This window comes from Nuphar pumila, chromosome 7, assembly GCF_984573655.1.
Source record: "Nuphar pumila chromosome 7, dmNupPumi1.hap1.1, whole genome shotgun sequence".
NCBI classification, from domain to species: domain Eukaryota; kingdom Viridiplantae; phylum Streptophyta; class Magnoliopsida; order Nymphaeales; family Nymphaeaceae; genus Nuphar; species Nuphar pumila.
The window spans coordinates 118788399-118802353 of NC_143255.1; the positions used below are offsets into that span (position 1 = coordinate 118788399).

Below are 13955 nucleotides of genomic sequence, written 5' to 3' on the forward strand. Positions count from 1 at the left end.
AATGAACAGAACCAATGTTATGTTCTTTTTGTTCATTTTGTTCAACCCTGGACAAACGATCAAACATACCCTTAAGGACCAAAAGTCTAGTCCAGGGCGTATGGCTTGAACCTTAATGTGATCCATATGGCCTGGCCTACGGATGGACAGGAATGGGTGTGTGGGCATCAGACTTTCTTTTGCAACTTTGCTTCCGATCTCACCAACGCGGCGTGGTTGGTCGGAGCTGTCAGTGCACGTCTCCCTGCGGTGGGACGTTGCAGGTTAAAACCCTAGTGCCATTTTGCCTTTAAAAAAAAAACTTGGATTCCATATTGGGGCTAAGCCTAGCCACTTCCTGATCTACTGAGGAGCTCTCGTCCACACTTTGTACTTCCTTTTCAATATCATCTACATCTTTTCCCTCAAAAGAAAAAAAAATATGCTTTGTCTCTCATGCATGCATGAACCTAGCATAAACATGTTTTTGGTGTATATGATACATACTGAAAAAAAGTTTGACTGCAATCATGGGCTTAGCCCACCTGATGGTTCCGCAAAAAAACGTTTGAGGCCCAAATTGTGACTCGGCATAACAACTTGGCGAGTCAACTCAGACGACTCGGATTATATTGAAAAAATAAATTCCTCAAAAACTACATTGAAATTGTTCAAAAAGATTAAAAATTTGAGAAAAAATAAAAGAAATACAATTAGATTGACCTGTCGTTAATTTTGCTAAAACAAAGTTTAATGAATAGGCTGGAATCCAAACAAAGTTTCATTTGGATTGGGTTTCTTTTTTTCTTTTCTTTTTTTTGCATGGTATTTTGTTTTTAGAAATATAGACATGCAGGGGATAGAATCTCAAAATTCATGGGCTGAGATCCTTGGACTGGGATTCCGGAACGGGATGGACTCAATGGTAAACCTTTTTTTTACACTTTTTGCCATATGGACCTATGTGTTAAAAATTAATTTTGTTTTTTATTTCATTCTTGTGAATTGTTGATAGGATGCTTGTTTAATCAGTTTTGAAAGAGTAAGAGGCTTGGTTAATCATTTCAAAAACATCACGTGGTATTAAAGTATAATTTTTGCTTTATTTTTTATATACATGTTTTTGAGAAAAAATATTTTTTATTTTATAGGTAGACTTATTTTTATGTATTCATTAATTTTACTTGTTCTCGTAATAAAGATTTGATATAAAGTTCACTTATCTAGAGCCCGGCCGATGAGGCGACGACAAAAAAGAGAAATCGGACCCAGATATAAACGGATCCTCTTATTCCTTATCCAATTCGGTACTACCTACATCGAATCCAAATCCGAACCGTTTAGGTTCCCAACCCATCTTGTCCCAAAAACCCTTGAGCCTCTGCAATCCTTCAGCCCTAACCATCGTCTTCCTCGAGATGACTTCTCCCATGAGGAGCTCGATCGGGCTTCTGCTTCGATACAGACGAGGTCTCGTGAACGAATTCGTTGGGGTTCTCTCTCTCTCTCTCTCTCTCTCTCTCTCTCTCTCTCTCTCTCTCTCTCTCTCTCTCTCTCTCTCTCGGTGTGGTGTGGCGATCACTCTCGTAAATGAAGGGTGATCAATTTCTTTCATTTGCATATGTGTGGTTCCTTTGGACGTGTGTGGTTTCCTTGGGGAGCTAACACGATTCTATGATCTTTGAGTGTTCATTTTGGGCATTGGAAATTTCATCAGTGCATTGTTTCTCAAGCAAAATAAAGACAACGAATTTGGGTTTTTTCTTGGAAGGGATTAATGACCATCTATTCTTCGAAAACTTGCACACCATCCTCCCATCTGCCGCTCTTTTGTCTAATCTTGTAATACGTTTCCATCCAACCTTATCAGATTCATCAATGGCTGATTTTCGATTGATTTGAAATGGTTTCGGCACGGCGTTGGTTGTCGTCGCAAGCCGTTCTCCATGCTGGTATCTTTTTGTAATGTGGGAGCTCTCTCTGTTCGTGGTTGAGTTACCAAATTGGTGTTTTCCAGCATCAGTGGTAGAGCATTCAGTGTTTTTTGTTCTTGGTGACATAAGTTCCTCCCCGCAACTCATGAATCAAGAATTCTCGCAACAACTGGGGTCTGCTCGACATGGATCAGGCGTGAATGAAACCTTTCACAGCAATCCCTGACGAAATTCTCAACCAATATCAACTAATTAGAAATTAGAATGTACGATCTTGAAGTCAGATCCTCAGAGGAATCAAAGTCTACCTCGTTGAAAACTTTTATGCCACTCAATCCGTTCTCCATACAGTTGCTTTTTTGTAATCTGGGTGAGGCCTCCCAAATTGGTGTTTGTCTAGCGTCAATATACCATTTAGTATAGGATATGACAAGTTGGATCATCCCGATACCGATCTTCCTTGCCATGATAGTTTCTTGACTCCTGTCTGTGATTGCTACCAGGACTTCTATCCTATCATTTTCTTTTAGTTTATGTTATCTCGCTCAGGCTGTTTCCAATGCAAATAACTGGTTATTAACTATGTTGTGCTGTGAATTAAAAGCTGTAATCGAAAAGCAGAAGTTGGTTTTTGAATATGTAATCTCCATTACATCTTTTATTATGCATTCTTGTTTAGAATATCCAATTCATATTTTTGTCTTTGCTGCATTTTGTTATTCATGGTTGCAGAGATGTTCATCATTTGTCTCCAGCAGAAGACTTTCTACTTCTATTCTGACCCCTCAAAATTCTGAAGGTGTTATTCCTTCAGAGTTGTTGTCAAAGAAGGAAGTTCTAACTCCAGAGCGTACCTATGGTATTGTGCTCTACATCTTCAGTTATACTTTTGCTGCGTTTCCCCTTTTTTCTTTTCGTTACTGATACAAGCAGAAGCTATCTTCAGGCTTTTGCCTGCGGATTGTGCTAAAACGACAAAAAGGGTATGAATTGATGGAAAATTTTATTGTTCAATCCTCTTGAATTTTGATAGGGAAGAATCCAAGAGGGAAGTTCCTTAAGTCTTGAACTTCTTTGGATCCACCAAAGGGGTTGAAGAAAAAAGCTCTTTATTTCTAAGATGAGAAAAAGCAAATGGACTTCACTGCGTGAAAAACTTGAACTTCAATTCATTTTATTCCAAACACTAAATTATATTTAAATAAAATTTGCTCAAAATATGGAAACCTTAATGTCATTACCCCTTATGATAGTTTGCAATTGCAACTAAGCATAATTTCATGCCCTTTCATATAGAAAAAAACTAAAAAAAAAACCATCATATAACTATTTCAAAAATCACATTTTCAGGAAACTCTGGGGAAGGTGATATCTAAATTTTTTTAAAGGAAATTGTTTTCTTAGATATCTTGATAAAACCTCAACAAAATTTAAGAGAGTAATGAAAAGGACAAAATGCCAAACTAAATTTGGTTTTGCTTTGCAAGTTTGGGACTATATCTAAGTAATCTTGTGATATTATCATGACAGTATTGGAAGAATGTCCTCTCAAATTCAGATCTTAGTGATATTATTGGATTTGGGTTGATGGAAATGTCAAGATACTTCTCTGATACCATGTATTAACTTGAATTTTATTTCTCCCTAGCATTCCCAGTTTCTTATCTAACTGCTTCACAGATTTCATCAGGCTAGTCTTCCCTAGATTCATGTTTATTTTCTATCTGATTCATTGATATAGGTAGATATGAGGACCTAGTTACGAGGCTCACTAATTTCCATAATGAGGACAAAGGGTTCATGGTTTTGGCTGGTGACGTGTTTGATGTGCCTATTAGGAAAGACATTGTTCATCGTGTTGTAAGGTGGCAACTAGCAAAGCGGCAACAGGTACTAAGAATCTAGGGACTTATTCGTTTCCATGCAAGCTTTTTTCATTTCGGGCTTTTATTTTGTCATGATAATTACTGGTACTTTTTATTAAGTATGGACTTGTATTTTAATTTTGTTTTATGAAACTCTTAACACTATGTTGATGTTCCAATCAGTTATGTTGCCGTTCAGCTTGTAAAAAAAAATACTTGTCTATATATTCAACTTCTTCAGGGTTTGGTTTATTTGAGAGTCTCATATGCTAGAGGTTTAAAACACACACACACATGCATGCGTGTGTGTGTGCATGTATGTGTTCTCTTCAACTACCATCACATGAAATTGACTTTGATAAGAAAGTTATTTCAGATCCTTGTACTATTTGGTTAGCAATGTGTTAATGGTATTTGTGAAGTGGCTTATTCAAACTTCTCTCATCTCTACCTGGTCAATTTCTATACAGTGATTTATTTCATTTTTCACGTTGTCGATGTACAGGGAACTCATTCCACAAAGACTATTAGTGAAGTGAGTGGGACAGGTAAAAAGCCATACAAACAAAAGGGTCTTGGCAGAGCTCGCCATGGAACACTGCGTGGGCCTCAGGTAATATTTTGGTGTTTATAGTGAATAACCCTTCAAAGTTGGTGGCATATTTGCAATTTACTGCTTGTGCTCTAGAGAACTACTGCTTTCTAAATACAGAGTTGATTTAATCTATGAACAGTTTAGGCATGGTGCAGCCATGCACGGGCCCAAGCCACGGAGCCATGCAATCAAGCTGCAGAAGAAGGTCAGGCGTCTGGGGCTAAAAATAGCATTGTCTGCACGTACTGCAGAAGGCAAGGCAAGTCAGATTCTAAAATTTTCTTCTATTTTTATACAATCATTCTGGTTGCACATTTTGCATGTACACATACATCACAAAATGCTGTGTAATGTATATGCATGCATGCACATGCGCACACACATTCCCGTGCTGATTGTTAATGCTTTTGTCTAGTTACTGAAACTGTGCATTGCTTGTGTAATTTGTATTCATTGGCAGCTTCTTGTCTTCGAGGACTTCGAAGTTCCCTCACACAAAACCAAGAACATTGTGAATTATGTCTCACAAATGGAGAATACTAAGAAGCTGTTGTTGGTGGATGGTGGTCCTATAGATGAGAAACTCAAGCTGGCCACACAGAATCTGCATTATGTAAATGTTCTTCCTTCAATTGTAAGTTTTCACGTCATTTTTCCTTTTACTATTTTTTCTTCTAGTTTGCTTTTCCATAAGCTAATTGCAGAACTTTTCTTGGTATTTTGTTTGATGTTTGATTCAAAATAAAATATGTTTGGCTTGTTCAAGAGTGAATGGAATATTAATACAACTAGTGGTTCTAGGAGCTGCTTAGTTGTATGTGGGAAGTTGAATTGAAAAGCCTGGTGGCGGATATAGTACCATGGCTAAGTGCCCTGGTCTCCTCTTAATACCTTCTGGTTCTCTTTTGTATTCTAAAACATGAACTAGGAAGGGGCAATTCAGCCATCTGTAAGGAGGTACATGTGGATGCACAAGTTTTGATAGCTTTCATGGTCGGTCTGCCTCTTCTCAATAGAAGTCTTTAATATCATTTGACCGTCCAAAACAATTTAGGACATGGTACTTGGGAGATCGGTCTATGTTCTTTTTGCAAACAGGAGCAGGTCTGATGTCATAACTTGTATTTTAAGTCCCATTTGGTGTAGTCCAGATTACATAAGTTTGATGGCAAATGGAAATGTCCAACTACAGATTAAACTGGAGTTTGTTGTTTAAAATTTACCTCGAGCTGTTAACACAGTGTTCTTAATGTCTCTTTATGTTTACTCGGCCCTGTTTTGTTTGGGACCAGCTTGATCTACATCAGACATGGTTTACCAATTCAAACTGTTAATTACCTTGCTGTTAGAACCAAGTAAACATCATATATCGATTTGCAGTGTCTTAACTGTCTTGCATTCTTGGGTTTCATGTCTTGTATTCTCACTTGCAGGGTTTAAACGTATACAGTATATTACAACATGACACTCTGGTAATGTCACGTGATGCTGTCAACCGTATAGTTACTCGAATGCATACCCCAATCAATCGGTGAGTCAGTTGCTGTGAATCAAGGAAACGAGCATTGTCTCAGACTCTAAAATGCTTCATTAAACAAGCATGAGGTGTAACTCATGAACGAAGACAAAAGTCAGTTGTGATCTTTTTTTTCTTATGGGGATCGAGTTCTGTGCTTGGTCCTAGAGTAAATACTGTCATTCGTATGAAAATGTGGATTAGGAAAATTTTCGTTTCATGTAATCAAGCATGTAGACAGGGGAAACTGATCGTGTCAGTTTGCTCCTTTTACATTTTTAGCTTTTTGGATTTAAAGCTTTTAAATTGCCATTCTTTTTTTATGGCTAGATTGCATTTTAAAATTACATAATTGTGGATGCTCTGCCAATTGTGGAGATGCTTCAGTTACTGTGTTTGCTTTTGTGAAAGCTGTTTCATTTAATCTGTTGGTGTACGCCTGCTGTCTGTTTGTGGAAATCATCAAGAGAGCAAGTGATTGAGCTGGTTGGTTGGATCTGCGGCTAGGTCATAGGCATCTGTTTTACTTTGATCTTTTAGCATAAGATGAATCGTAGCCATATTGAAGCATCCAAAAATAGCATTTTGCGTAGACATAGGCAGAGTGCACAAAAGGCTAAGGTTGGTTTGACCAGTGGATCAAGTTGGCATTTTGATGCAAGTGCATGAAACATGGAAGAGTCCACAAACGAGTCCAACTTAGAAGCCAACCTTTCAACTGGAGTATTATCATTGAGATCAAAACAATTGTAATTGCACAGAAAAGGGTGTTTGCTTTGAAAAAGGAATGGAAATCACCATGTTTTGCACTACAACAACAACAACTACGCCTTCATCCCAAAACAATTGGGGTCAGCGATATGAACCAAAAAAGATATTCATTTTGGGTCTTCCACAAGAATCCTTTTCCTTCAATCATTTCTATCCAATGCCATGTCCTCGGTGAGGTTCAAAGCATTCATATCCTTTCCTATCATCTCCATCCAAGTCTTCCTAGGCCTATCCCGACCTCTTTTAACTAATATATTTTCCCATTTCTCCAACCTTCTAATTGGAGCATCATTAGCCCTTCGCCGAATATGTCCAAACCACCGTAAACGATTCTCTCGCATCTTATTTTCAATGGGTGCAACACCTACCTTCTTACGTATCTCCTCGTTCCGAATCTTATCTTTTATTGTATTTCCACACATCCATTTAAGCATCCGCATCTCAGCTACACTCATATTTTGAATATGATGTCTCTTGGCAGCCCAACACCATGTTTTGCACAAAAATTATTGTGTTGCAAGTTTTTGCCCGCAGCATATAGAATGACTTTTGGGAGGTGAAGTGTGAGTGAAACACAATTTAGTCTTTATCTCGTCTTATGTAAAATGTGTTTTATATAAAATGCGTTCCTGCTACTGCTAAAGGTTTTCAAGCTGAACGCTGGCTGATCATATTTAATAAGCCAATTGCAAACAGGGGTTACTTGGCTCATTTCAGCTTAGATAGACTGTGTATGCATGCATGCCGAGTAGGAACCTCTGGTGATTGGTTTACGGTTAGGCCACAATCTGGATGTCTTCTCGAAGTGTTTGGCGATTCTAAACTGGTGATGTGTGCATGCATACTTGGAGGTCAAGGTCAAGCTGGTATTGAGCCATGCTTGAACAAGGTAAACTCAGCTTGTTCAACCTATTTACCGGTCTAGCTATCGTATTGTATAGTTGGCATATAAAAACAAATCATACCTTTACAGATTTCCTTCAAACACCTTCAACTAACAGTTTTCTGAATTGCTTTTGTTATTTTATTCTTTATGTTAGACGTGGAGTAGAAAAGCAGATTTAGGAAACATCCACCCGATTATAATGCGAGAGCTTTCAAATTATGCAATCAAAATACCAACAATGGATTTTGGGCATTGGATAGAACGACTTGGTCAAATTAGTTTGAGCATTCGCACTCATCGCTTTCCAGACCAAAATGCGTGCCAAAATGCAGCCCTACGTCTTCAAAATTAGCTTTTACAGATAAAAAATAACCAAAGTCTCTCTCTCTCTCTCTCTCTCTCTCTCTCTCTCTCTCTCGTTTTCATGAGACTGATACTAGGAAACAAGAATAAAACTACGGGTAAAAATGCCATAATTATAATTGAGTGCATTGATGCATATCAATATTTAGTCTCTCATTTGCTACAAACCGACTCGTGAAGGCCAATTCACTCTTTCCCACAAAAGGAAAACACTTTAGTCTCTCATTTGCTGCACACCAGTAACAGTAAGACCAAATGGGAAAATATGACACCAAAATTTTAAAAAGGAAAAGAATAAGAATCAGAATTAATGAAGCTTGAGGACTGGAAATGCAATAACATCGCGGATGCTGGCAGAGTTTGTGAGAAGCATCACTAGCCGGTCAATCCCCAGCCCCTGCATTTCAGTCTCTTCTAAGATATGGTAATGGTGCATGATTGCAATCGATTAAAGCATAATCAAACAATCTCCAGAAAACATACCATCCCAGAAGCTGGTGGCATCCCATACTCTAGAGCAGTCAGAAAATCTTCATCCAGGCTGACTTCATATGAATCATCATCTTCTTCTGCTGTCTTGACTTCTGCAGATGCTGAGCTTTTTGCTGCTCGCTTAATATTGTGCTGTTTTATTTGATGCTCCAGGCGCTCCCTCTGGATCACAGAAGTAAAACCGAGTACTTGAAAAAGGACAAACAAATTTCCCAGAAGGTAACTAACATTATGATAACAGATTTTTTTTCCAACACACAAGGACTTAATAGGCCCAGTTGCACAACAAAAATGACTTTTATGAGAGCGTCCATGTAATTAATACCTGATCTATAGGATCTGTCAACTCTGAGAATGCATTAGCCAGTTCACGACCACATATAAATAGTTCAAACCGCTCAGTCAAACCTGCACATCTGCAATGGAATGATCCAGACCATTGTCAAAAAGGAGAGGACCTTCAAGTTCATGATAGAAACTTACTAATCAGCCTTTAACAGATTAACCTTGAAGTTTTGATATAAACTTACAATTTTCCGCAATAACAGCAGACTGAATTTATAGCAGCTAACAAGCACTTCTGGAAATGCTCGCAGGGAGGAAAAGCATTTATTTTACATATATAAATCCTTAAGGAGATTCATCATTCAAATTATCACATTTATGTTGTAGTCAAACGACTAACAAGTAAAAGGAAGAATAAATCAATGAGAGTTGGTCCTCACTGCGAACTTCAGTAAGGAGTAGTTCATTGTGGTGTTTTCCAGAGAAAAAAACGGAAGTTACAACCCCCTTATTTAGTAATAACTACTTAAGCCAGATGAAAGGAAACCTTCACTAACAGATTTTTAGAGGAATACACATGCAAGCACAACAATTTTAAGTGCAGAACTTTTGTGATTAATAAAGCATATAAAGAAAAGAAAGTTTTCAATGTTGAAGCATTAGTAGGCCCCAAATCAGCATACTAATACCTCACATGTCTGAACTGGAAGAGTTCTTTTTTTTATTTGCTAAATGGTCCATTATACTTCAAGTGGACCAAACACGTTCTTGCAACCATCAAATTACAACAAAGGTTGTTCCCCTGGATCAACCCAAAATCATATCCTTGGAAAAATAAAAAGGAACTTGTTAATATGGTATATGTGATTGGTGGCAATATCGAACACATGGAAAGCAAAAATTTGGAAGCATGCAGGAAAATGTCAGTCACAGCAGAAGTAATAGGAAGCCATTTGACTAGTTGAGCAGCCATCTTGGATTTTGAATTGAACATTACCTTCTATGTGGCTTTGCAAGAGGTGATACCTCAATTGGATAGTCCAGCACAAATGTTGGTTGCACGAGTGTTGGTTCCACAATTGTCTCAAATACCTGGACAAAGGAAATCTATATATTAGCAAAGCTGGATATTTGGGATATAACTTGAACTACAAAGGAGTAGTTTACTAAGGAATTCAATATTTTAGAGGAACAAACAGGAAGCCAATTTGCTACCTCATTAAGAACATGACCCACAGATGGGCAAATCTCAATGGCAATTCTGTCTTTTTTATCTAAATGATTTCCTAATGCAGATATAACAACTTCTTTAGCAACTTTGGCGTCATCTCCCAACTCATTAAAATCGACTCCAGTTGCTTCTTTCACAAGATTATGCATAGTTTCTCTCCTCCATGGTCTTTCCAGGCATATTTCAGTCCCCTGCAGACAAAGCTATTGTCAGACAACTTGAAGGTTAAACAGGAAAAGCTAATTCCCTGCAAAACAACCCAAAATTCTAGGCTTCCAATAAACCAGCAATCTAATGTTTTGAGGTAGCCTACAGTTGGAATTATTTTCCCAAATGTATGTGTCATTCTGCAACCTGTTTCACTAACATGAACTAACATACTCTGTTCACAGGTTAATAGGAGTCCAGATGGACAGTTGTGCCTCTTGTAAGGATAAGAAATAAAAGCCAAAAAAGAACCTGGAAAAGAATAAGATTTTGTTGACTTGAGCACCCATAGGGTGTATGATTCGAAAAATAGGAAACAGTAGGTGACAACTTTATTCTTGACTGGACAGAACTACGTAAACTTCTCTAGAGGGTAAATGATTGTATCATGAATATTAGATAATTAGAAATTGTCTACACTCTAGAATATAAAATGTTAAGCACCCATATGATGCTCGAAGCCATGATTCTTTCATCACCTTGAGAAAGAGAGAGTAAAAATCATGTGCATTATTTTGAAAAGGACTACTCTGGAATTGGACAATTATGTAGAAAGAAGTGTGCTGAAGTATCAATAAATGTACAATGCAGACTAATAGAATATTCATTAAAATGGTGCAGAATAAGATACCTGATAGTCAATAGTTAGCTTCTCATGTACTACAAGTGCACATCTTGTGATGATTTCCTCAGCCATGTTCATCATGTTTTGATAATCTGAATATGCTTCGTACACCTATCTCAAACTAAGACTCATGACAGTTAGTAATTGAATCCTGGAAAGTGATACAGTTAAGACACTCATTTCACTGAAGGAGCAAAACAAGAAATTGGTTTCTGCACATTGTAAGTTGTAACATAGAAACATAACAAATATAAAAGAAAAACGCTGTTACCAAAAATGTATAGAAGTTCAAAACAACACAGCCTTACCTCAATGGTTGTGAATTCAGGATTATGGCGAGTAGAAATGCCTTCATTTCGAAATATCCGACCTATCTCAAAGACCTTTTCAAACCCTCCAACCTGTATTTTGGCAAGCACATGTTCATTCAAGCATGCCTGTTTTTGTTTGCAAAATTACAGTAACAATTAAAACTGCTGAAATAGTTTACAACTTATTCCATTGATCCAAGCATAATGGTGTACAAGCACACTGCATACACATGTATACGGACCTGTCCTTGCACCAGAGGTACCCAAATCTCTTTACCTGTCTAGTATATTTCCGTTAATGCTCACTCATCCTTTACCAGAGCTACTGAATTTCTTTATCCATCCAATATATTTACACTGTAGTTGAAAGTGGTTTAACTCCGCCTGTGTATAACTCTTTAGTTATACACTGCCGGTCCCAAGCCCGGATAAAGGAGGAGGGTTGCGGTAAGCCTGTGACAGCCAGCATAAAAACTTAGTCATACCCTATGAAAATGAACCAATATGAGAATTTCGTTGGGGTGTTCCCTACTGAGCGACGCGCTGTACTCTCTAGGCCCGGAGGTAGTGATAAATGAGCAAGGGTTGCTAGGTCGTCGCCCAGAAGCGACGCGTCACACCGACGCCCGGGTGTGGTGTCAAATAGGCAAGGGTTCCCTCACTTTGTTGGACGGGTGGGGGTAAAGAAGTTAGTCCAAGACCATAAAATTAGGTTAGCCACTTGGAACATAGGGTCTTTAACTGGTAAGTTGGTAGAGTTAGTAGATGTTATGTGTAGGAGAAAGATTGATATTTTATGTCTACAAGAGACCAAATGGGTAGGTGAGAAAGCAAAAGTGATAGAACCTTGGGGATATAAGATTTGGTATTCAGGAATAAATAGGAATAGGAATGGAGTAGGGATTGTTATGAGTCGTCAATTTATAGATAATGTAGTTGAGGTCCGTAGGAAGGGTGATAGAATTTTACTTATTAAATTAGTATTAGGTACGGATATTATTAATATTATTAGTGTTTATGCACCTCAAGTAGGTTTAGATGATTCCATTAAGCATCAATTTTGGGAAGATTTAGATGGAGTAGTACAAGGGATATCTTATGGAGAAAAACTTTTCATCGGCGGTGACCTTAATGGACATGTAGGCATTAGTAGGGATGAATTTGAGAGTATCCATGGAGGCTATGGTATAGGAGAACGAAATGAAAGTGGAGAAAGAATTTTAGATTTTTGTTTGTCCTATGATATGATCTTAGCAAACACTTGGTTTAGGAAGAGGGAGTCTCACCTAGTAACATTTAAAAGTGGGGTTAATACGAGTCAGATAGATTTTTTCCTACTTAGAAAGAGAGATAGGGGTTGTTGCATCGATTGTAAGGTTATACCGGGAGAAAGTGTAGCTACACAACATAGAGTCTTAATTTTAGATCTTAGAATTAGACAATGTCGCAAAAGGGATAGACATAGGATAGATCCTAGAATTAAGTGGTGGGCACTGAAAGGAGCTAACCAAGGAATGTTTGTAGAGCAGGTAGTTAAGGAAGCTGATTGGTGTCTCGAGGAGGATTCAGAATCAATGTGGAATAAGATAGCGGGTGGCATGAGAAAAGTGGCTAAGGAGGTATTGGGTTGAGTCTAAAAAAGTGGCTAAGGAGGTATTGGGTTGAGTCTAAAGGCGGTGCACCACTAGGTAAGGATACATCATGGTGGAACGAGGATGTCAAATTAGCTATTAAGGTTAAAAGAGAGTGTTATAGAAATCTAAGAGTCGTGATAATGAGAATTTGGAGAAGTATATGATAGCAAAGAAGGAAGCTAAAAAAGTAATTCGAAACGTGAGGGCTAAGGTATATAAGGAGGTTTATGACAAGTTGGATACCAAAGAAGGCGAGAAGGATATTTATAGGCTTGCAAAGATGAGAGATAGGAAATCGAGAGAATTGGGTATGGTTAGATGTATCAAAGATGAAACGCAAAGGGTTTTAGTCAAAGATGAGGAGATTAAGGAGGGATGGAAAGATTGTTTTGATAAGCTATTTAATAATATTCATGCTCAAGATCTTGGAGACTTCTCCATTCCTTTTCATGAGATAAATCGTGACTTCATGCGCAAGATTCAAAAGAAAGAAATTGCAGAGGCTTTGAAGAAAATGAAATCAAGAAGGGCAGTTGGCCCAGATGGTATACCTATCGAGGCTTGGAAATGCTTGGGAGAGAAAGGTTTAGAATGGTTGACAAATCTTTTTAGCTTGATTTGGCGAACAAATAAGATGCCTAATGAGTAGAGGAAGAGTACTTTGGTGCCTTTATATAAGAATAAGGGTGATATACAAGATTGCACAAACTATCGTGGTATAAAACTCATAAGTCATACTATGAAACTTTGGGAGAGGATGATTGAGTCTAGGTTGAGGAAGGTTGTCACGATATCGGAGAATCAATTTGGTTTTATGCCTAGAAGATCAACTATGGAAGCTATACATCTTCTTAGACAACTTATTGAAAGATATAGAGAGAGGAACAAAGATTTGCATATGGTTTTTATTGATTTAGAGAAGGCGTACGATAGAGTACCTAGGGACGTTCTCTGGTGGACAATGATGAAGAAAGGTGTTTCTCTCAAGTACATTAGTATAATTAAAGATATGTATGAAGGAGTAGTAACCAATGTCCGCACTTGTGGAGGGGTGACAACCAATTTTCCGATAACGGTTGGGTTACATCAAGGATCTGCTTTAAGCCCTTTCCTATTTGCGATAGTGATGGATGAGCTTACGAGATCAATTCAAGAAAATGTACCGTGGTGTATGTTGTTTGCTGATGATATTGTTTTGATTGATGAGTCTAGAGCTGGGGTTAATGCTAAGTTAGAATTATGGAGACAGACATTGGAAGCT

The 13955-nt window shown here is 37.9% G+C and overlaps 2 protein-coding genes across 2 annotated transcripts in view; one reads left to right on the top strand and one right to left on the bottom strand.

Annotated features, from left to right (window-relative positions):
• The first annotated feature begins 1344 nt into the window (after window positions 1–1344).
• LOC149833157 (uncharacterized) lies at window positions 1345–6348 on the top strand. The gene is made up of 7 exons (XM_090012734.1): window positions 1345–1472; window positions 2646–2772; window positions 3655–3803; window positions 4284–4391; window positions 4513–4632; window positions 4834–5007; window positions 5807–6348. The coding sequence occupies exons 1-7, from the start codon at window positions 1398–1400 to the stop codon at window positions 5906–5908; spliced, it is 855 nt and encodes a 284-aa protein (XP_089868860.1). The 5' UTR covers window positions 1345–1397; the 3' UTR covers window positions 5909–6348.
• Window positions 6349–7996: 1648 nt separating this feature from the next.
• The window catches only part of OVA5 (Lysyl-tRNA synthetase, class II), a 31573-nt gene continuing 25614 nt past the window's right edge, over window positions 7997–13955 (bottom strand). The window contains exons 8-14 of the mRNA XM_090014954.1: window positions 11058–11150; window positions 10756–10860; window positions 9902–10108; window positions 9684–9778; window positions 8727–8817; window positions 8393–8563; window positions 7997–8306 (exon numbers count right to left, since the gene is read on the bottom strand). Coding sequence (XP_089871080.1) covers window positions 8217–8306; window positions 8393–8563; window positions 8727–8817; window positions 9684–9778; window positions 9902–10108; window positions 10756–10860; window positions 11058–11150 — 852 coding nt within the window. The 3' untranslated portion in view covers window positions 7997–8216. The remainder of the gene's footprint in view (window positions 8307–8392; window positions 8564–8726; window positions 8818–9683; window positions 9779–9901; window positions 10109–10755; window positions 10861–11057; window positions 11151–13955) is intronic.

Coding starts and splice junctions, on each gene's coding strand:
- LOC149833157 (XM_090012734.1), top strand. CDS start 1,398: ATGACTTCTCCCATGAGGAGCTCGATCGGGCTTCTGCTTCGATACAGA. Junction 4,633..4,833: donor CACGTACTGCAGAAGGCAAG/GCAAGTCAGATT, acceptor ATTCATTGGCAG/CTTCTTGTCTTCGAGGACTT. Junction 5,008..5,806: donor TAAATGTTCTTCCTTCAATT/GTAAGTTTTCAC, acceptor TCTCACTTGCAG/GGTTTAAACGTATACAGTAT.